The sequence below is a fragment of the Dendropsophus ebraccatus genome, chromosome 7 (genome assembly GCF_027789765.1).
Source record: "Dendropsophus ebraccatus isolate aDenEbr1 chromosome 7, aDenEbr1.pat, whole genome shotgun sequence".
Lineage (NCBI taxonomy): Eukaryota > Metazoa > Chordata > Amphibia > Anura > Hylidae > Dendropsophus > Dendropsophus ebraccatus.
The window spans coordinates 102,603,052-102,627,484 of NC_091460.1; the positions used below are offsets into that span (position 1 = coordinate 102,603,052).

The 24,433-nt window shown below is 39.3% G+C and overlaps 1 protein-coding gene across 1 annotated transcript in view; it reads right to left on the bottom strand.

The window, feature by feature from the left end:
- The window catches only part of LOC138796583 (neuronal acetylcholine receptor subunit alpha-7-like), a 70,950-nt gene extending 46,937 nt beyond the window's left edge, over positions 1 to 24,013 (bottom strand). The window contains exons 1-5 of the mRNA XM_069976192.1: positions 23,968 to 24,013; positions 21,436 to 21,575; positions 14,786 to 14,830; positions 8,539 to 8,648; positions 2,011 to 2,090 (exon numbers count right to left, since the gene is read on the bottom strand). Coding sequence (XP_069832293.1) covers positions 2,011 to 2,090; positions 8,539 to 8,648; positions 14,786 to 14,830; positions 21,436 to 21,575; positions 23,968 to 24,013 — 421 coding nt within the window. The remainder of the gene's footprint in view (positions 1 to 2,010; positions 2,091 to 8,538; positions 8,649 to 14,785; positions 14,831 to 21,435; positions 21,576 to 23,967) is intronic.
- Between the last annotated feature and the right edge of the window lie 420 nt (positions 24,014 to 24,433).

Below are 24,433 nucleotides of genomic sequence, written 5' to 3' on the forward strand. Positions count from 1 at the left end.
ATGTCAGTCATGGGATATCTGACCACTTTATAATTCTTTGTGTTTTATATATTTGATGTCATCTGGTACATTTGCATCTACAGTGCGGATCTGTGTCAGTTCAATCCAAGCATAAATCCAACCCATTTATACACTCACAAAGTCCTCTGAGAATAAATTCAGGTTGGTTAGTAGAGTACAAGTAGCAGCAACAGAAAAGACAGGGATATACGTCACCCTAGAACAAATCATTTATTGATGCCCCTCTTTTCACTCACAGTTGTAGTCTGAACATGGTATATACCATGTTGTATTATCATTATCATTATTATTAGAGATGAATGAACCGGGTTCGGATTCGAGTCCATCCGAACCCGATCGTTCGACATTTGATTAGCGGTGGCTGCTGAACTTGGATAAAGCTCTAAGGTTGTCTGGAAAACATGGATACAGCCAATGACTATATCCATAATTTCCCCATAGCCTTAGGGCTTTATCCAACTTCAGCAGCCACCGCTAATCAAATGGCGAAAGTTTGGGTTCGGATCGACTCGAGCATGCTCCAGGTTCACTCATCTCTAATTATTATAATATTGTAGTATCATCATGGCTATACCATGCACAGAGCAGTAGGCTAGAGGAATCTTATTGAAGTTGTACTAAACTTTGTCTTTGTTTACATGGCGTATGTACAGTCTATATAATGTTTTTTGGTTTTTTTTGCTCAGCTATATTTAAAGACGCACTTGTTTTTTAAAAAGAAATCAACAGGGTCAAGGAGCTTTGTAATACTGTATACTCTTTATTTTTTAAGTTTTCTATGTTTAAATCAACGTTATACATATGGCTACTAGGTGTCTCCCTCCCTGTCAAACTATGGTCCATACTCTATGCCATTATTTGGTCTTTTCTCTGTTAAAAAAAAGGGACAAAACTCAGGAAGTATTAGTCCTGTGGAGCCGGACAAGTTTACACTGTGCATGTAAGCAATGTATCCGCCTTCAGTAGCAGAGAATCTTGAGGTTGCCCGTATTGTATGGTCAGCTCTCCTGTCACACAGCACCAAAATTCATACTGCCATTTTACTGACTGAATTGTCTTCTGATACGTATGCATACCTGATAATATAATTACTAAAAAGTAATAAAATAATTGGCCTCAGTCATTTACCCTCAGTTGATATAAAACCTGCATGATGAATAGGTGTGAGTGCACAAAGGACTGGGACTTCCTGTATTTAGTCTCTTTTTTTGAACAGAGGAAAGACCAAATATAAGCACGAAGAGAGCATGGAGCAAAGTTTGGCCATATGTATAACATTGATTTAAACATAGAAAACTTTAGAAAAGTGAGTATTTTGCAAAACTGCTTGTGATTATGACCCCTGTTGATTTCTTTACTAAAGGGGGAAGAATGGGTAATGGACCACATGCTCTGATACCCAAATGGCCAGTCCACCCCTAATATATATAGATCTGTTAAGACTTAATCTTCAGGTAGCTACAGGATTTGTTTTTACATTGGAAAGAGTAATGGAAAATTAAGTTGAAACAAAGATGTATTACATAGACAATGAAAATTTCTAACTATAATGGATGAGACGCAAAGCATTTACCGAATAAGAAAGAATAGAATGTAATAATAAGGAAGAGTTTACTAATGTTTAATGCACTACTGACAATATAACACTATAACAATGATTGCTGTGATTACAATTACAAATGCTAATTTTAATTAGAGTGATCTATATTAGAAGCAACCTGAGTAAGAGAGGTAGCATTGTTTGAGTCTCAGCAATGTACATATATTATTCATTCATAGAATATAATATATGTAAAGAATACAAAGCAGACAGTAGATCAAGCAGTAGATTACTAAAGAAATGCATATGGTATTCCCATTTTACCTAATATGCCCTAGGCTGAATATAACACATCACATTAAGATGTTCTGGACGCATTACTGCACGATGGCGGAGGTTGTGGAGGTTAGTGTTATGTTTAATACATATTAACACACAATGGGTTTTACCTGGAGGAATATATTGACAAGCTCCTGAGGAATTCACCAAGACATTAGTGTGAAATGTTGCATCAAATCTTTCGTCTGCACTAAAACACATATGGAATAAAAATAAGTTAGAACACGGCTTCATAAAAGAAAAAAAAAAACATTCACATATTTGTGCTGGTGTACTCTGGGGATTTGCTACTGCTGTAGACAGTTCATAAAGTAGACAGATGTGGTAGCAGAGAACACTGTATCGGACTGGAAAAAATACACCACTTTCTGCAGGGTGCAGGGCATACAGCAGCTGAAAGTACTAAAAAAACTTTAGGTTTTATATAACCTATTGAGAGAATCTTAATAACTTTTTGTCACCAGTTGTACAATACATTTGTTAAACATAAAAAAGAGTAAAGAAAAATGTAGTAGTTCTAAATGACAAAAAGATTTGCTGAAATTTGAATGTTTTGTTTTCTATATATTTCTTGATAATTTAGCTTTTTTAACATTGCCGCTTATGTTGTAAGATATTGTTCTGAAACTTCTTAAAAGTCCTTCATGTCTGAAAAGCCTGCTAGAAGTTTCCAATTTTACGCTGTGCAATTTTTAGTTTGCTCTTTTGAATAATTTATATTCCATTTTTTTTTTATATTTTTGAATGACCTTTTACAGGAAATGTATCCATTATAATAACCACTTCTAAGCATATTTTTCAAGGTGTGCCTGCCTAAAGGCTAAATGCATACAAAAAAAAAACAACAAAAAAACAGAATTTAGCATCAAAACTAAAATGCCCTACCTGTAACATTGTGTAAGGCTCGAGAAGTGGTAATATTAAAAGGGTATTCCACTCAAACATGAATTTCCATATGTTGCAGCCCATGGGGAGACTAACAATTCATTCCATACTTGTTATTATCTATTCAGTCTCCCTCCCCCAGTTCTGAGCTGCTGCTTTCTGCTAAAGACACAAAAAAACTGTGTGTGAGCTGTTCCTCCATCTCCCTTCTTCTCCCCTCCCATCCGAGATAGCTGATGTAAATAAGTCCCTGGCCGAATGTATTTGTAACTTTGTAGCTTCTTTGTAATACTGGCAGGGTTAATCTGAGATCAGGCGGCTGATGAATTCACCGTGGTTCACCAAAGTTGCAGATAGGGACTTATTTACATCAGCTGCCTCAAAAGTAAGGGGGGAGGAGGTGGAGATGGAGAGAAAAGCTTGCACACAGATTTTTGTGTCTTTAGCAGAGTAGTCTGAATAGTCAGAATTACAGATGAAAGAATTTACAGTAATAATAAAGCAAATCGCTTACCTTAGCTCAGCAGTTAGCTTATCAGCCTGCTGCCTTTAAAATCACTGCCACTCAGCTGCGGGTGCCTGCAAAAGCTGGATCCAGTACTGCGAACTAGGAGAAGTTTCCCAGGACTGGATGCAGCTTTTCCAGACACCTGGAGCGGCACAGAGTGACACTGAGTTAAAAGGCAGAAGGCCAATGAGCTAACTGCTGAGCTAACAAAGCGGTTTGATTTGCTTCGTTATTACTGGAAATTTGATCAGAACCAAGAGTCCAAAATCTAAAACTCAGGCCTGTGTAGTCTGCCGCCTGAGGCAACAACATTTAATAGAAATTGGAAATTAAACAAGAAACTATTTTTATAATTTCAATGCACACCAAAAAGCACTTCTATACAATTTTCCCAATATTGCCATTAAGTTCATACTAGACTATTTTGTTTCCATAGAGGGGATCCTGTAAAAAAAAAAAAAAAAAGGAAAAAAGGATCTATTGTACATACTGGCTGCAGGAGAAAAACTAGAAAAATGTTGTGTCCCCCCCCCCCCCCTCCCCCCCATAGTTTTCAGTGTTTGTCCAGAAAATGAGAGGAGACCATCGGAGATTATTTTTTCCTCCCAAATTTATATATGAGAGTTTATATAAAGTTCCATATTCAAATAACAGATAGCAACGCTAATATCTCAATGACCTTCATTTCCAGCTTGAACACTGCAATGAATTTAATCATTTGTGATGGTGCCAAATCTCATATGCCTCTAAATTACAATTGCCACAAACCTTGTGCTGTGGATAACAAGCTGGACAAATTATTTAATGTGATGTGAAAGCCATCCTAGTCATGCTGCCGACCATGGCAAACTCAAATGATAAGCACAGAAAAAGTTTATCACGTTGATTTAATGCATCTATCAAGCATGAATGAATATCTCAGCATTGAGCAATACCATTTACATGAGCATTGAAGTGACAGTTCTGATTATGTGAAAACATTGGCCAGATGTCTAGCTAATGAAAGGAGAAAAGTAGGAATTTAAAGGGATCATCAGAAAATGACCTATTGTTATAAGTTATATTTTTATGTAAACATATTTTTAAAAATGTAGGTGTAATTATCTTAAAATTTTTGAGCTTATGCCTATGCACCTCCGTTAGTATGGTGAAAACTAGATCAGGACTACTTTCTCTAGACCCCATCTACTGACCAGCTGTAGTTGCTGCTAGTTTTAGCACCCAATATGCTAATCATAGTGCAGGGACATTGTTGATCCAGTCAGATCCTCGGGGGTATAACTAGACATTCAAAAGTGTAGTTACAAAATAGTCACAATCAATACAATGTTAGGATTATTAAAGCAGAGCAGAGGTGCCTAGGTAAAATAACTCCAAAGCTCCAAAAAGAAGAAAAGCCAAACTTAAGACAAGAAATACAGGCAGGAGTTGAGCCATCAATTTTAGGGACAAGACAGAGTCAACCCCCCTCTAAGTCCTCTATAACAGATCTTTAAAATGTAAATAGGGAAAGTGATATATTTGTGTGGGTAGATAAAGGGGTAAGGAGGGGAGAGGGGATATTATCGGGTTGGGGGGGAATTACTAGGTGGATGGGGTGGGGGGAATGGGGACAGGGCTGCTGCACTGTGGAATTGGTTTACTACAAGTGGAGCAGTATGTATTGAGCACTGTGGAATTGGTTTACTACAGGTGGAGCAGTATGTATTGTGCACTGTGGAATCGGTTTACTACAGGTAGAGCAGTATGTATTGTGCACTGTGGAATTGGTTTACTACAAGTGGAGCAGTATGTATTGTGCACTGTGGAATTGGTTTACTACAAGTGGAGCAGTATGTATTGTGCACTGTGGAATAGGTTTACTACAAGTGGAGCAGTATGTATTGTGCACTGTGGAATTGGTTTACTACAAGTGGAGCAGTATGTATTGTGCACTGTGGAATTGGTTTACTACAAGTGGAGCAGTATGTATTGTGCACTGGGGAATTGGTTTACTACAGGTGGAGCAGTATGTATTGTGCACTGTGGAATTGGTTTACTACAAGTGAAGCAGTATGTATTACTGCTCTGTTTTGTCAGGTTACTAGAGGCAGAGCAGTATTTAATGCTGCACTGTGGTTTTGGTTTACTAGCAGTGTTGTTAGCTTGGTGCTGTGAGGGTATATTATTTGCACTTTATGACAAAATTTAGCACTGCAAGGTAGTCTTGTATGTGTTTGTTGGTTAGGCCCTAGCATCCATATGGATTTCCTGGTAAGGGGCGGTTACAAAAAGTTTAAGAAATCCAGGTGTATATCATAGGCTATATAGGCATATACAAGGTAAATGCAATCTATTGTCAGTGTAATTGACATTTCAAGCTATAGCATTCTTTAAAGGCAATACTGAAAACATCAACCTCATATAGACACTATAGACACATGCCAAATATTTGTATTGGTGGGGTCCGGGTGCTGATACCCCCACCATCTCTAGGGCAGAAGCTCTTAGCAGCATGTTCTCTGCCCATTCATCTTCTCTCACTGGTAAAGTAGTAGTGGACGGAAATATAATGTAATACTAACGTCTGGCATGAGGCTATAACACTTCAGACGTTTGTTCAAATGACAGGTACACTTAGATTTCACATGTTTTTGTAATATTTTCTAAATCCTAGTGAAAACTTTAGATGCATGTTTGTGAATGATATTGCCGACTGTGTTTTGTAGCCAATATCAACTTTATGACCGATACTCCTAAATGTCTCATAACAAAGATATTAGAGACCGTTTTGAAGGGCGGATGTAATGAGAAGTTTTACAATCACTCTAATCTAGCATTTGGAGCTGACATATTTTATTGATGTGTTATGTTCCTGGAGGTGGAATATGATTAGAAACCATTTTGCTATATAAAAACCTTATGTGTTAAAAGCCTGAGGATTCAAGTGTTCACTGCTATTCATCTTCATAGCTTGTATTAGGAACAAAAATATATTTCAGCTATCTCTCTCCTATGTGTAAAGTAATGCTACCACAGAGAGTGCAAAATGAGCAACTGGTTATAAATAAACATTACTAGAATAAATGTATAATAAATGATAATTAAATTACCATATTTCACATTGATGCAGATTTTATACATTCATTGTCAATAGCAAATAACTTCCACATCACATTATACAACATTTTCAAAATGAAGAAAAACTATAGAACCACTAGCATATACTTCTTACATATACAATGAAATGGTGAATGTTTACATTGAGAACATCAAATATATAATTAGCAAGAAAAAAGAGAGTCCTAATAGATGTTTGACCTCATAACTTGCTTCTGCAGTAGCTGTAGGGGAACCGTGGGATTATGTCATGGTCATTGAGATGCCACTTTAAGGGAATGTGTTATCAGAAAATTATTTATTGTTTAAAAAAATATTTTTATGTTAAACATATTTTTTAAGAATTTTTTTTTTTTTTTAAATAATCCTGAGATCTTGCAGTTTTCATGCTCACCAATGGGGCTAAAACTAAGCTAAAATTTTCTGTTGTGTCTTAGTGATAAGAGGAGGCTGCTGTAAAGTGATCTGCAAAGCATTGCAGCATCATGTGACACCAGTAGATGGAGAAGACAACAGCAGCTCCCTGTGTAATGACTTCCTCCAAGGTCACAAAGCGCCCTCAATAACATTTTACATTTATTTAAAGGAGACAAACTCAGTCTTTTGCCCTCTATGTCCATGAGTCTTGCTGTAAAGCATGTAACTAAATGCTCTTAAAAATAGCTCAGGCAAGATGGCAGCTCCCCTAACAATGAACAAAAAAAGTGAACAAAAAAAATTTCAGTCAGAAAATAGAAACAGATTACAATAAAAGAACATTATTTTTTGTATCTGACTCCGTAAAAGTAAATTTAGGTGACACAATCCCTTTAAGAACACTTTCATGTGGCAGTGTAAGGACTCTGGATTGTCAGATTACACAACTAGACTTTATCTATATAACACTTGCTTTTCCTACTTCCTTAAAGTGGTTTCCAAATACCCCCAGGACTTACAGTATAACAAGACAGTGGCAAAAACAAATACTGTATATGAAAGCATGTATCAATGTATGTCGGGAATGAATAACCAGAAGAAAAACTCATTATTAGATGATGGTACCAATAAATACTGAAGATGCCAACAGGTCGCTGATGAACAAGAATAAAGGGAAAAAAAGTGACCATAACTAGCGGTACCTGAGGGTATGTTCACACACTGTGTTTTTGTTTTTTTTGTTTTTAAAGAACAGCTGCTGGTTTCAATGAAAACAGCAGCCATTTTTTTTAGCCTGGGCGGCATTGCATTGAAATGAATGCAATGCCACCCGGTCTGTTCTCACGCTGTGCCAAACATCTTGGTGCAACCAAGATAATAATTGATATGTCAATTAAAAACGGCCGCTGTGCATGCACAGCGGACGTTCTTTATTGTCCATGCACCCTCTGACTGCCTTTTTCAGCAGTCTGTGCATCTGAGCTGTGCTCGGAAACCAATGTTAATTGATTTCCATGCACAGCTGGAATGGGCTGCATGGAAAATAATGTTCCTGCGGCTGTCAGAGCTCTGATGGCTGCAGAAAAATGCGAACACTGGCAGCTGTTGTTATACTGTGTGTGAACATAGCCTAAATCTTACCTAGAGCGATCCTTGAACACTGACCCTGACACCAAAAGAGCCTACTCACTGTCCCTGAATATATGCTATTCCAAATGAGTCCTGAACAGCAGGATCAGCTGACCCACACTAGTCGATTAGCTACGAGGCAGATGCATTAAAAACTGCAAAATACTAAGGCTAGGTTCACACTGCATTTTTGCTATCCGTTTAATGTGTACATCTAAAGGAAAATAAATGATGATGCCATATTGCAGAATCATTGACTTACATGATATAAAAAACTAATCGAAACAAATCAATTTTTTTTAATTTTTTACACACACAAACACATGGTTGATTGCGTTTTTCTGTATGTCAAAATTAAATGTTCTGAAACTGAGTGAAATGGATGGGAAAACACAGTGTGAACCCAGCCTACTAAAATGCTGCCCTAACAAAATTGGCCTTACAGAAGGGCTCTCTATTCTGACTAACAAAGAGGAACTGTAGTGGGAATACCGCTCAACATCCTAATAGAGCCTATGGAGATAGGTTCATGAGACAATACATTGAAAACAGATTTGTTTCATCATCCCAGAGAAAACTGCTATGCCAGATGATACTTTACCTGTTGTATAATAGAATATCAGGAACCCAGATTTGATCAGAAGGAAAACGCAGTGTTTGTACACCAGGGTACTCTGCTTGGTCCCATGTTAAATAGACGTCATTCCAGTACTGTTGAGCAAACAATAGAGAAGTGGTCATTTCTAAGGATAGCCCATTGACTTATAAGTATTGCATGCTGTCAAGTTGTATAAATGTTTATATTCAGCAGAGCTGTGGAACATATGGCCAGACATATGTAACTGCATATCTATATATCTGCATACATCTGCCACTGACTGTAGCTAAAAAACTATTTAGCATGGTGAAGTGCATTTAGGGCTGCAGGATCCTAATACCACCAATGGAATGGCAAAAGGACACCCATCAAAATCTATAGGCTTACTGATGTATACGTACTGTACATATTTTAGCAAACATCACACTCCACTATATGAGCTGAAAAGCATAATGTATTTAATGTGTGCTCCATTGTTTTAATGGGAATGTGTTGTGCATATTTTTTGCCTGCACACTTCCCATATATCGGAATAAGTGACATATAATTTATTCGGAACATATCTTTTGGGAATAAGCATCCAAAAACCATTGTGGCCCCACACTGCTGGGTTCACACTATGTATATTTCAGTCAGTATTGTGGTCCTCATATTGCAACCAAAACCAGGAGTGGATTAAAAACACAGAAAGGATCTGTTCACACAATGGTGAAATTGAGTGGATGGCCGCCATTTAATGGCAAATATTTGCTGTTATTTTAAAACAACGGCCGTTGTATTGAAATAATGGCAGTTATTTACTGTTATATGGCGGCCATCCACTCAATTTCACCATTGTGTGAACAGAGCCTTTCTGTGTTTTTAATCCACTCCTGGTTTTGGTTGCAATATGAGGACCACAATACTGACTGAAATATACGTAGTGTGAACCCTGCACAGTGGTACCTCGGTTCTCAATCTGCTCGGAATTCAAACAGTATTTTCATGGAAACTTTGCTTTGGTTCTCAAACACTTTTCGTGCACCCAGTCTAGAAGTACAATAATACGGTAGTATTCGAATGAAAATTTACCTGGAAGTAACGTTCAGAATTCGTATCTGAAGTTTTTGTGAGAATGGATGGTGGGTTGTACCTGGTGAGTTTAGCACTGGTGAGGCTTCACATACAGTACAGTGCTGTATAAGACTGCTGGAGTGCATATACAGTACAATAGTAGTACAGGCAGTGCACCACCATCTCCCATCCTGTACAGTACTGTATAAGACTGCTGGAGTGCATATACAGTACAATAGTAGTACAGGCAGTGCACCACCATCTCCCATCCTGTACAGTACTGTATAAGACTGCTGGAGTGCATATACAGTACAGTAGTAGTACAGTCAGTGCACCACCATCTCCCATCCTGTACTGTATAAGACTGCTGGAGTGCATATACAGTACAATAGTAGTACAGGCAATGCACCACCATCTCCCATCCTGTACTGTATAAGACTGCTGGAGTGCATATACAGTACAGTAGTAGTACAGTCAGTGCACCACCATCTCCCATCCTGTACAGTACTGTATAAGACTGCTGGAGTGCATATACAGTACAGTAGTAGTACAGTCAGTGCACCACCATCTCCCATTCTGTACTGTATAAGACTGCTGGAGTGCATATACAGTACAGTAGTAGTACAGTCAGTGCACCACCATCTCCCATCCTGTACAGTATTGTATAAGACTGCTGGAGTGCATATACAGTACAGTAGTAGTACAGTCAGTGCACCATCTCCCATCCTGTACTGTATAAGACTGCTGGAGTGCATATACAGTACAGTAGTAGTACAGTCAGTGCACCACCATCTCCCATCCTGTACAGTACTGTATAAGACTGCTGGAGTGCATATACAGTACAGTAGTAGTAGTACAGTCAGTGCACCACCATCTCCCATCCTGTACTGTATAAGACTGCTGGAGTGCATATACAGTACAATAGCAGTACAGTCAGTGCACCACCATCTCCTATCCTGTACAGTCCTGTACCATCTCCCATCCCATAATGAACTGTACACTAAAGTGCTGTTCTGTACTGTAGTGATTAAACTGGGAACTTTTCAATGTAATATATGGGTACTGTAGGTAATTATTGGTGGGTGCTGGAACCAATTAAATACATTAGCATTATTTCCTATGGGAAAACACTGCTCGGTTCTCAAACTGCCTTCCTGAACCATTTAAGTTCGAGAACCGAGGTACCACTGTACAGTCAAAAACGGCAAGTACACTCATTCACAAAGAAGGAGGTGCTCAAAAGGAATAAAATTTTAGGTGTGTGAATATAATTAGAGGCTACACATGTGTCCTGTGCATATGGCTGAGCTGTTAGGAACCCTCTTATTACTACTAGGGGTCATATGCAATGGCCTCTCAGATCATCACACTAGCAGTTTAGAATGTTGCCCCACAACAAAAGTTGGAAGTTTTATATGCAGGTTAGATGAATTTAAATTGCTGATATCTCCCTATTGTGCACTGAGCGCTGAGGAGGAAGGTATGCCTCTTACCTTCATTATTAGCGCCATTCTTGTGCAGTTTGTAGAATAATCCTGTGTTCTGTAAGGCGCACGGGACTGGTGCTAAAGATGAAGGTAGGAGACATGCCCTCATCTTCAGCGCAATAGGAAGCTACCAGCAGGTTAGATTTGTTTCCCATATCACCATTGCAAACAAAGGTGACAGTGCCGGGCTGCCAATTGCACTAAATGTAATGGGTGCTGTGACACCAAATTTCCTTCTGCTAAGTGCCTGAAAACAGTGCATGGAGTAACATGGGCGTGCAATAAAGGTGCCACCTGTATCTGGACAAGGCATTGCTCCTACTTGTCGGCAGATCAAACAATCCCCTCTACTGGGAGTCTGTCTGGACCATTCAGGGCCTGTTTGCTGTATGTGCATGTTCTCATACAGGAATGCAACAAGTGCCAGCAGCACAAGAGATATAAGAGTAAAGTGGATGTAGGTGCATGCCTCACCGAACCGAACCCAGGTTGGTCATCAATCCAGAAAATGCACAAGGAGACAGCATGTCCAGATGAACGAGAGTTTAATACACACTACTGTATCACTGCTTGAAAAAGGCTTAAGTTGAGCCAAAACGTTACACTGGTGTGTATTAAGCTCTCATTTATCTGGACATGCTGTCTCCTCATGTACAGTATGTTCTCATACAACCACTGCTCCAAACACTAATAGCTTGCTCAATAGCTTGCTCAAAATAGCTTAGATGGTGGGCAACTGGTCAAATGACCATCTTGCATCTCTCAGTTCAATGATGCACTCTTTCAACAAGGAAAAATCAGACCACACCTGATGGGACACGCCAATTTAAAGGGGTTGTCTGCGAAAAATGCATAATTAGTCATTCTGCTGGAGCTGCGGGTGACATGACAGTGATGTATACTTAAAGGAGAAGTCCAGCAAAAAATTTTTATTTAAGTGTTGTATTGCCCCCCCAAAGGTTATACAAATCAACAATATACACGTTTTACAGGAAATGCATAAGTGCTTTTTTTTCCCTGCAATTACTACTGCATCACGGCTTCACTACCTGGATAACATGGTGATGTCACGACCCGACTCCCAGAGTTGTGCGGGCTGTGGCTGCTTTATGCTTCAATATAAGCTGAAACTTAGTCCATGTCTTTACTGGCCTGTGAAAGGGCTCATAGCCCCAACATGGTGAACATTGCTTATTCTTCATCACCTATATCACATACACAGCCATTTGTTTGTGTGTGTATGGATCAATAAACTTTGTGACATAGAGGCATTATATAACTCACACCTGAGTTTTGGCTCTCTCTAAGACTGAATGATTTGTTAAAGGGGTACTCTAGAAAAAAAAACATTACTTCAGAGCAACTGGTGACAAAGTTATACAGATTTGTAATTTACTTCTATTTAAAAATCTCAAGTCTTTATGTACTAATCAGCTGCTGTATGTCCTGCAGGAAGTGGTGTGTTCTTTCCAGTCTGACATGGTTCTCTCTGCTGCCACCTCTGTCCATGTCAGGTACTGTCTAGAGCAGTAGCAAATACCCATAGAAAACTTTTTGTGCTCTGGTCAGTTCCTGACATGGACAGAGGTGGCAGCAGAGAGAACCGTGTCAGACTGGAAAGAATATACCACTTCCTGCAGGGCATACAGCAGCTGATAAGTACTGACGTTTTTAAATATAAGTAAATTACAAATCTATATAACTTTCTATATAATTTGAAGGTTAAAAAAATTGCAGGAGTACCTCTTTAATTCTATATTTTTCCACTCTTTCTCCTCACTTGTTTGTAACTGGATAGTTAATTTATCTTCTGCAAATTTAACAACAATCAACACGCTACTTTTATCTTCTTTTTTTAACATTAATGAATTTATTGGACCATAACAAACCTGAACGAACCATTAACTTCAACATAACCGAGCATTGAATGTGGACAGAATCAGCATCTCCCGACAGGTTAATTACTAGTAATGCTTCCAATGAATGGATTTGGCTACACTTTATAGAGCAAATTGGTTATGATATAAAAGAGTTTGAGAATGGACGTAGAACTGAACCCCATCATCAGTTTTAGTGGTTAATTAATTTTTCCCCCTGAATAATTTACTTCCCCTAAATGACAGAATTGTTAGAGAGACGAAATAAGGAAACCCTTATTGGGTCACATATACATATTGGGGGAGATTTATCAAACATGGTGTAAAGTGAAACTGGCTCAGTTGCCCCTAGCAACCAATCAGATTCCACCTTTCATCCCTCACAGACTCTTTGGAAAATGAAAGGTGGAATCTTATGGGTTGCTAGGGGCAACTGAGCCAGTTTCACTTTATATCATGTTTGATAAATCTCCTGCGTAAGTGGAAAAGCATATAATACTGGTCATAACAAAGCTGTAGCAATAGAAATGTGCGTTATATATGCCTTTATAAAACCACTGCTCACTGGGAAAAAGTATGTACAATATCTCCTCTCCAAAAGGAAATTGTCATTCTATATCAGTGTCTCAATTACTTTTTATCAGCTGAAGAGAGGCCTATCTATAGACAGCATTGTTTCTGAAGTTTTGTGCTGCCTCTATGTGAATATTTGGTCTTTTCTCTGTTCAAAAAAAAAAAAAAAAGAGACTAAACACAGGAAGTCCCAGTCCTTTGTATATTCATACAAGGAAAGACACCTGCATCATGCAGGTTGTATATCAACTGAGGGCAATTAACTCAGGCTAATTATATTATTAACTTTTACTAATTCTATGATCAGCTCTGCAGCTTATCAGGAGACAATACTCTTTTATGTAACAATTCAGTCAGTATAATGTCACTGTGTGGTTACAGAGGTTTTGGGGCTGTGTGACAGGAGAGCTGACCATACAATGCGAACACTCCCAGGATTCTCTGCTACTGAATGTGGACATGCAGCAGCTGTACACATACACAGTGAAGGGAGACACCTAGTGGCCATAAGTATAACATTGATTTAAACAGAAAACTTAAAAAAATAAAAAAGTATCATGCAAAACTGCTTGAAATCACAACTCCTGTTGATTTCTTAAAACATTTTTTTGCGATACTGCCTCTTTAAGGATAATTTAATGACAAATTCAGTAGACTAGATGCTTCTTATCAGGTATGGCTACATTATACAGCCACAACACCTAGTTCACTGGGTTTGCACCACAAATCCAAGGTTTAAACAAAGCAGTCCCCTTTTTCACGATTATCCTCAAGTGTTCCTAGAAACGTCTAGAAGACTCAGTATGCGGCAGATAACAATAAATAACGGCTACACGAACAATACAGCTATTGTTTGTGCAGCCCTTGCCTTGCTTATTGAAGCCGTGGTTGGGCGAAAATAGCGTAATGTAAAAGGGCCCTTAGACGACCAGAACCTTATGTTTAAGTTGAGGCATGATCTTTGGCATATTTTTATAAAACAATCTAACTGTCTAAGCTATAAATTCCACTATCTAACATTTAATCAACTCACAAAACAATTTGTAATGAAATATAATGAAGTCTGATTTACCAATGATTATGCCAATTGGTTTCCTATGCTGCTGAACCTAAAACACGTGGCTGTGAATAAATATACTTCTTTAATTGTGCTGTAATTTTCTAATTCACCAGGATGATATAATTATCTCCTTAAATAAAACCTGGAAGGTAATTGAATGCATTAAAGAAACACTCATTACATGGAAGGATGGTACTTACAATCTGCAGCCACGCATTTGTAATCAGAACTTGGTTCTTCTCATCCTGGAAGAGAAAGAAGAAATCACGGGGATGCTGATTACTAATATGACACTGAAAATGGTAATGATTCCCCTAACCCTTTCCAGAAATCCCATGACACTTGTGTGGATTTGTTTAAAGGGGCGGCGCCACAAAGACAACTAGGTGTATACTGATGCATCATGTTAAAGGGGTACTCCGGGCTGGGGAGCTTTTTTGCGTATGGCCAGGGAGGAGGGGGATGAAGGCCATGACGTCCACTCACCTCCCGGTTCCTGTGCCGGGTCCTGGATCGCGCTGCTCTTCTCTGTGGTGCCCGGTCGCTTCCTGATTTTTGACGCAGGCTTGAGACGTGACGTTTCAAGCCTGCTCAGCCATTCAGTGGCAAAGGCGGGATCCCGCCAGAGAGGTAAGTGGACGTCGTTGCCTTCATCTACCTCCTCCCTGGCCATACGCAAAAAAGCCCGGAGTATCCCTTTAAATCAAACGAATTTAAAAAGTAAAAGCATGTCCTTAAACGTATCATTTAAAAGATCTAGACTCTCTAAACCCCCCCCCCCCCCGTCCATGTGCTGCTTAGTTTGATAACCTGTTGCCCTTGGTTACGGCCCGCCAGGCATCCACTAAGTTTGGTCACACATGCTCAGTTCAATCCCAGTCATGTGATCTGTCCCATTAGTTGGTTTTCATTTCACATGCAAGCAAGGGGAATTGTGGGAAAATGTCTGCACTGTTGCATGACAACTGCAGGGTCACAGTTCAGAGAGAAAAAACAGGGAGTGATTAGATCCATGGGGTAGAACAATGGTACAGGGATGTAAGTTACTTAACTAAAAACAGCACATTTGTTCTACTTTATGTATGTGGCACACATCTGATTTTACTTTCTTTGCTTTATGACACCTCTTTAAGTTTAAAGTGAAAGTAGCAAATGTTTATTACTTGATGGCTTTGTTATTACATTATATTATAAATGTTTTTATAATTGTTATTACTTTTGTTACAACTTTAGATGAACAATATTTTATAGTGGGCTTTAATGAGAAAATGAAAAGAAGCAAAAAAAAAAAAGGTAATTGTATGATCTACTAAGATGTTGGTGGGACACAAATGTGTCTTTTCATCAGTGCAGGTTCAGGCTATATTAACACACCATCCAAATGATGACTGTTTTTATTGGACGACTGTCATGTGAAGGAAAAACAATAAAAAACAGCTGTCATTTTGACGGTATACTGTATGAACATAGCCTCACAAAAAGCTGTCACAGGGCACATGCTTCGTAGTACATGGTTGTGTTGTTATACCATGCTAGACAAGAGAGAACAGGGAACGGAAGCGCCTCTTGGTGTAATAGAGTCTCACCAATTAAGATGAAAGGAGCTCACCTGAGAGAGTTGTGCTATTGTATAGGCACAACTCTATCCATTGTACGTAGGAGGTGATACCGCAGCTCCTGCTGGAGGACACCTAGCGGGGAGGTGTACAGAACGATGCAAATGTAAACCAAGAATTTCAGTTAAGTACAGATGGTCCAATGCGACTACCCGCCGATACCCCTAATTGACCATTGAGGCTATATACCTGCGCCCGACTGTGCTGGAGTTGCTTTTGGTCCAGTGATCCATCTTGGTTCACATTTGCATTATACCATGCTGAGAGACATTTTATCATTATTGATATATTTATGACACCAGGACTGTTTTATTCACTTATTACTTACCTCTCCCGGCTCCCCGGTGTCCTCCTGTCTGTCGCCTGCTCATTGAAGCCACAGCTGGCATCTCTGAAGTCGTCTTACTGGTTGAGATGGGACAGTGTCACGGCCAGTGATTGGCTAAGTAGCCTGTCACTGCACAGACAGGTTAGGATGTGTCAGCAGCGGCTGCTTTGAGTGAGGAACAGGCAGGAGGACACCAGGGGAGCCTGGAGAGGTAAGTATAACTTCAATAATTTATAACTCTTTCATCAGCCACTGACCAACCTTCACAAAGCGATGCACAATTGGCAGCCAATGATTGGGCAGATAATTGTCCCATGTAATAGGGCCTTGAAGTCTTAGAATACTGACATTGCCAGACCATTAATTTCACCAAAATAAGGGACAATATTGTTAAAACGGCTGTCTGCAGAGGGTTATTCTTTCCTTTTGAAGTTAAAAGAATACTGACTTGAAGGGAAAGACACTTTCTCAAGGTAGTATAATCTGTATATCATACCAGAGCAATTGCTTGTCCTATTGTGTTGACCCATAAAGGAATAAACAAACATTATGTTGCTAACAACAATCCCTGCACACAGCTACAGAAGGATTTCATGCTGGGTCCACTATAGGACATATTTGAAGCATAATATACAGAGGGGACATAGATTTTATACATGGATACAGCCTTGTTGGTGACAGGACCATGAACTGCAAATATAGATGTGAGAAAAATATTATTTTGTAGATACATACAGTATTTTGTAAATATGTAAAAAATAAAAACACATAAAGATGAGCGAGCAGTAAAATACTTGAATGGTCATTATTTCAGAAGACCTTACTGAAAATTAGAAAAGTGATGGAAACACCACAGAAATGGAACAGGAACAGCAGGGGGGGGGGGGGGGGGGGGGGCATGCATGGATGTATTAAAGACTCCCAGGTGGCTGTATTAGCTGTACTAGCTGTATACTGGACCACTATCAGACTAGACCATCTAATGCTTGTATACTATATTGTATGTCACACAGGGATGTCACTAGTTCTAAAAAAAACACTTATTGGTAGTTTTCGATTAATGCTAGTACTCCTACTGCTTCTCCAATAACACAAACTGTAGCACAGAATACAACTGTGTATACTAGCTATATACCAGTACTGTATACTACTGGTATATTGTATGTAATAGAGTTTTTTTTTTTGTCACACTGTGAGATTACTAGTCCTGAAAAAGACTTTTGGTTTTTTTTAGTCGCCTACCAAACTATTAAAACTAAGCCCTAAGCTAGCTCTGTCCCTGCTCCAGCAGCTCTCCCTCTCAGCTAACAGAACGCAAGTGAATCGAGCATCAGGTGACCTGAGTCTATATACACCCAGGTCACCTGATGTGGCCAGCCAATCGCTGCTAGACCAGCAGCCAACAGCTAATTTAAGCCACTAAACACGAGAGGAGGAAACTTGCTATTTTACATGAGTACTCATTAGAGTATGGGGAACTTTTGAGCACCCAGGTACTAAAATAGTATACTCACTCCTCTCTAATAATGACCATAAGTGATGTTTAGAGTGGTCTTATGTAGAGATGATCGAACAGAGGAAAATCTTAGGTTCTACAGAACTCGAACCTTGTCGAACCTTCCGGATTTGATTCCCAATGCTTTCCTGGTCCGTGGGGAAGAAGGAGACAGCCCGGGTACCGCCTGGAATTCCAGGATTAAGCCTATTACCTAGGCTAAATCCCGAAATTCCAGGCGGTTCTATAGAACCTAAGATTTTCTGATGTTCGATCATCTCTAGTCTTATGTAGTGATTCTTCTAGGAGCAAATAAGACAAAATGGAAAGTACCTGCACTACAAAGAAGTATTTTGAAGAATAAAGAACTTACAAAATAATTTCCCAAACTTTTCTTGTAAGAACGCAATGTCTAATGCCTGCTAGACTATAACTGTGCCTTACAGTATTACTACTGAATGCATCAAGCAGAAATCCTTTGCCGGTAAATGAAGCGTACATTTTGTCTTTGCTCGGTGAAAGTAAACATTGGAATACAAAGGCAGAGCTGTCTCAGGAGGTTAGCATACACAAAAAAAGATGGCATAAGAAGAGGAAGGTTCATGTAAGGCTCATATAAGACATTGTATGTTGCATTTTGCTATGGAGTAAACCAAGTAAAGCGTTAATAATGTTATGTAAAAGTCTTTTAAATAACAGATGGTATCGGTATGAATCTCTACACATACAAAAACACATTTCAAGTGGCAGACAGTGCCGACCTCCAGGCACCAATACACTGCTTATCAGCGTGTAAAATGTGAATAACTCTACACTAACATTGTTGCTTTGCATTTAAAGGGCTGCCATAGGCTTTTATGACATGCAATAAACATCACCTGTAACAGTCCAACTGAGATTCCTCTCCATGCTGAGGGCCATATTATATGGCCCGATATGCTGGATAAAAGAGTGTCGATATGCTAGATCAACGTTCGCTTACATAGCCTATTCAACAGCTCTATTATAATGCAGCCCTTGATGAAAATAATAAACATTTATACTTGCCTGTCCAGGCTCCCCCCAGTGTTCTGGTGCCTTTTTCACACTGAAAGGAGTCGCCACTTACCCTTCCTAACCTGTCTCTGAAGTGACAGGCCACTTAGACTGGCCAATTAGACTGGCCGAGACGGCACAGCACAGCACCATGGCCAGTGATTGGCTGAGCCACTTCAGTGTCACGTTAGGAAGTGACAGCAGCGGCTCAGGTCAGCAGGGGAAAAGGCAGCAGGAATCTGGGGAAGTATGGACAGGTAAGTATACATATTTATTATTTTATATACAATGAGTTTCTCTCTTATCAGCTGTCAGCCTTGAATCAACTATGACACAAAACATTGCATGGTTTTCGGCTGATCACTGTCTTTACTAGACTGGGGTGAGATCTGCCCGAATCTGTCTGACCTGGCAGATAATTACCCTGAGTAATAGGATCCTAAGAGGAACTTGTTCTCAGAGTTGGTAGGGGTCCTAATTTCTCAAAGTCAAGTTATATTGTAAGCTGATTATTTATGAATATGAGATCCAAAGCCTGCAGATGGCCATAGTTCAATCTGATGTCAGATCGCCTAGCATTAGTTATTTCATTGCTGATGATTCGTACTATGCTTACAATAAAAACCTTGGAAATACTCAAAGGGAATTTTTTATTACCCAAACCAAAGGATCTGATATCTATATTTTAATAGATCAGAAAATTCTGCACACTTTAATATATAATATGTTTATTTTCTTTTACCTTTTTTGTATAAAGGGAAAGGGGGTGATTTAAAGGGTTTCTTTAAAAACTCATTATATTGCCTATACTGACCAATGTTGTGCAATTCTATGAATAAATTGACACTGGGGTGTTACCAACTGGGAGTATGTAGGGACACATGCTGGCAAATCTGTGGCCAATCTGTAGAGACAACTCTTGTGCCAAGGGGATTGGTAACATCCAGCTGTGAGGTTATGAATATTTAAGAGGAATAACAGAGGGATGGCGCAATACAGAATTCTAAGAAAAAATTCTAGAATTGTCATTTCATTGCAAAAGACACTGCCTAAATGGATATATCTGAAATGGTGACAGATCTTTAAACTTTTACTTTTTTCAGAATCACTTCACCATGACTTAGAAAACCCTGGCTAGGGTTCTGATCAGAGCTAATCATTTATACTCTATTGTTTTTATGATTGTTTTGTTTTTTAAGTGTGAGCAATGTTAAGAGACTTCTACCTGATTATGCTCTTGTTGGCCTATGTTGGGCCCTGATGTTTAAAGCGAATGTACCATTAGGTACAGTACATCTCTTTAAGATTTTTATATCAATAGACTGGTGCCAGCACAGGGATAATGATGCCTCAGTCCTTTTTTTGAACCATGGTCCGGTTCCCGCACACCGCGCCTGTCTACTCCCAGTCACTGGCCCATTGCTTCCGCCTAGCCAGAATCCTACTCCACACTGTTGAGAGGCAACACCCAAAAACAGTTGTCTGTGGCTGGCTAGTCCTGTGTCTTTAGACTCCCGGGGGGTAATGTATTGAGCACTTTAATAAACAAACCACAGTGTCTTCTTTAGCTGGTCTCCCAGAGATCAGTGATAATTTGGCCTGAGTGGTCTACTAGGCATCGCTCCCACTAGCCAGAATCCCACTACATACTGTTAAAGGGTAACACCCTGAAACAGCTGTCTGTGGATGGATATCTGGCTTTGGGTTTAGATTCGTAATTTAGTTGGATATTGACTGAAAGGACCACTTAATATGGTGGATTTGGTGGTCTCCTTACTAGAGCCACCCCTCTGCTAGGTCCTTCCCTGAAAAGACATTTGGCTAGTCCTGTGTTTTGAAACTCTCAGTTGAGGCGCCAAATCTCAGTTGAGGTGCCAAATACCTTTCTGCATATTTATATTTCCCAGGGGGCAATTTACCTAGGATTTCACTGTGTTGAGCGCTTTATCAAGCAGCCTACAGTGTCTTCTTTAGCTGGTCTCCCTGAGATCAGTGATTGTTGTGCCATAGGCAAATGGACACTGCGAACGTAAGAGAAGAGGGGACCAAGAGTACCAAGTTGTTGATTTTCCTCTTTCATTTACTGGTTTGTATTTCTGGCTTTTAAAATGTATTATTACTTCAAGAGAAAATATTTCATTAAAAAGATGTTTTTTTTTTCCTTAAAATTTAAAGATACTGTATAATAGACACAGGTTTTTATTCATTTCTTATTGCTACTATTTTTATTTGTATCTTCTTCTTATTCCATCTGTGTACAGAATATCCCCAAGAGCATAAAACCATAAAAGTAATAAAATGAAAGTGTTTCTTGCAGAAGGGAGAATAACAACACAGTTCTTAGATTTCAATTTTGCAAAAGTGAACTTGACTTACCACATCTATTATTTGTAAAAGAGAAAGCTGCAGCTCTACAAGTAAGGGCTGGGAGTCATTCACTACCGGTCTTTCTAGGCGATTGTAATTTCTTAGCAGTTCCCTGTAAAGTTTCCTTTGGTATTCACCTTGATGAGAGCCTATAAAACATTGACACTAGTAAAAATATGAGTTATGTAATAATACATATATGATATGCAAATATATAAGTAGTATACATATTTAATATACAGTACAGCTGTTAAAAAATACTACATATTTGCAGAATCCGTTAAAGACATCATTAAAGGGAAACTCTGGTTAAGAAAAATTTAACCCTGTTCAATCCCCACCCATTATCTAAGTGTGTAATAGGTTTCTATTACATGAATTAGGCTGTTTGTCTGCAGCTCATCCTGACTCACATTCTGAAGCTGCTAAAAATCCTCATAGCCTGGTCCACTCTGTCTCAACTCCTCTGTCCTCCCCCTCCCTATTGAGACTGAGGTCACATGATCTCTGTCTCTTCTGTTGCCAGACAAGCTGTAAAACCTCATCTGTAACCCCGCCCACAAAATCCATTGATTCCTGTACCATGTGACTGAGGAGCAGGATAGGAGCATCATAGATAGTATTTTTCACAGCTAAAGTGCTTTAGTAAGTTTACAGCTGTGAAGTGAATAAATGAATGGCATTTTTTTCGTCCACATAATCCATTTTAAAGACCTACATTATAGTTATATTGAACAAATTGGAAACTTATGATTGGAGAATGGGAATTAAATAAAAATTGGCTCCAAAGTGTACATTGTACCCTTAGGGGGCATTTACATGGACAGGGAAGGAGTGCTGCGGCGACTTAAAAAGTTTCTCCGCTGTCAGCATGATATTGACACATCATGCCGGGCCAGGAACGAATCCATTACATTCCTTCCCTGCCCGTAACATCTGCAAATTTGCGGACGCCCCCTTAGGCCTGCTATATTGTAGTGTTTGTCTTTCATTTCCTAACTTGCTTTTCTTGACATTAATTATGACTAGAGTTTGGTTCTGCGAGTTTGCTGAACTTTGAAGCAAACGTTCTGTTCAGTTCTGATAAACCCGAAGTTTTCTTAATCCTGTAAAATAATATAATTTATATTATTTAAAAGTATTAAGCAGTTGCATTCAGGTAGTTTTCTGTATGTTAGCTTTGCATAGATGCGATCCTCATGTATGCCGATTGCTTTCTACCTCACCAGCTTGTTTTGTGTATATTTAATTATGATCGCATGTTTTTGTTCCAATGTTGCTGTTTTTAGCTGCAATATTGGAATGAAAACATGGTGGCATAAAGGTTCAGTAACATGAATTAAACCAATAAATGAACAGTGTGCTTGATGCAAGTTATACTCATTGTCCCCAGGGGGTATTTGTTGTCTTCACTGTGCACAAGACACAAAACAGTTAGTGATAGTGCACCTCCTATCATTCCAATGTTACAGGAGATGCACATTTCACCTCTATGACTCTGACGTCCCAGTCTGGGCACGCGATGCAAGGAAATGGAAAGAAAGAGAGGCTGACATCCTTGTGCACCAACAATTTCACAAGGCTGTCAGCCTCTCTCTCTCCATTTCCACACATTGCGCGCCCAGACCAGGATGCCATCTAGGACGAACGTGCATCTCTTGTAACGCTCTAATGGTGAGAGGTGAAATATTACCAACTGTCTCTTTGTGTCTTGTGCCTCCTGAACAAGCATAACTTTTAATAAGTGGTAATTGATTGGTTGAATTAAATTTACTAAACCTTTATTACAACAGCATAAAGGTCATTATGACAGCATGTTTTTATTTCAATGTTCCTGTTGGAAACGAAAAAACATAAATACAAGCGAAAAAATACACAAAACAAGCTGGCAGGGTAGAAAGCAATTGGCATACATGGGGATCCCATCTATTGTTTTCTACCCTGCCAGCTTGTTTTACCTATATTTTTTTATGACAGCATGTTTTCATTCTAGTGTTGCTGTTTTTATTTCTAATAGTAACATTGGGAAGAAAACATGCTTTGATAAGTAAATAAACACAAAACAAACTAGCGTGGAACACCGGAGACCTGTAGGAGGACCTGTAGGGGAGTGTAGACAGGAAAGTATATGCTCTTTTTGTTTTTTTATGTGTAATAATATGTGCAGCTGCCATCTTTACAAATTAGTTATGAACGTAGGAAAATTTTGGTCTCTAACAAACTTATAGGGAACCTGTAAGTCGGAATGCCGTGGCGGAGCCCGCCCGACACCCCGGTAGAGACCGGCATGGGTAACCATTCCTTGGAGACCCGCTGCTGGATCTGGTCCCTGGGCAGAGAAATCACGTCCTGAAGCGGAGCACGTGCCTTATGCAAAGCAAGAGAGATGAGTCCGACGTCCATAGAATTGACTGCTCCAGTCATTATCTATGGGCATCGGACTCATCTCACCTGCTTTGCATAAGGTACGTGCTCCGCTTCGGGCCGTGATTTTTCTGCCCAGGGTACAGATCCAGCAGCAGGACTCCCAGGGATGGTTACCTATGCCGGGCTCCACCAGGGTGTCGGGCGGGCTCTGCCACAGCATCTCGACTGACAGGTTCTCTTTAACCATTTTATTTTACATATTACTTTGTTAAAACCCCTGATTATTTTTCTTATTATAAACACAATAAACAGTATAAGAAAAACTCCAACCAAACTGGACTGACATTACCATGGAGCTTATGAGTTATGAACAAGTATGATGACATTTGTTTCAGCCTCTGTAATATAGTTGTAATTTCAGTTGGATTTTACAGTCCGCTCCGCCTGGACTAGACGGTGTTTGGGCAAGCTGCCAAGTTTAAGTGATCGATAGAAGAAACCTTTTCCCGAGACCATAAAATAAAAAATATGAAGTAGCTAATATGATTATGACTAAGTACTATGCTTTTAGTGAACCTGTTTAGTCTTCTAGGTCCCTTTCTACATTATAGATATCTCTGTTTCATATATAACAATATAT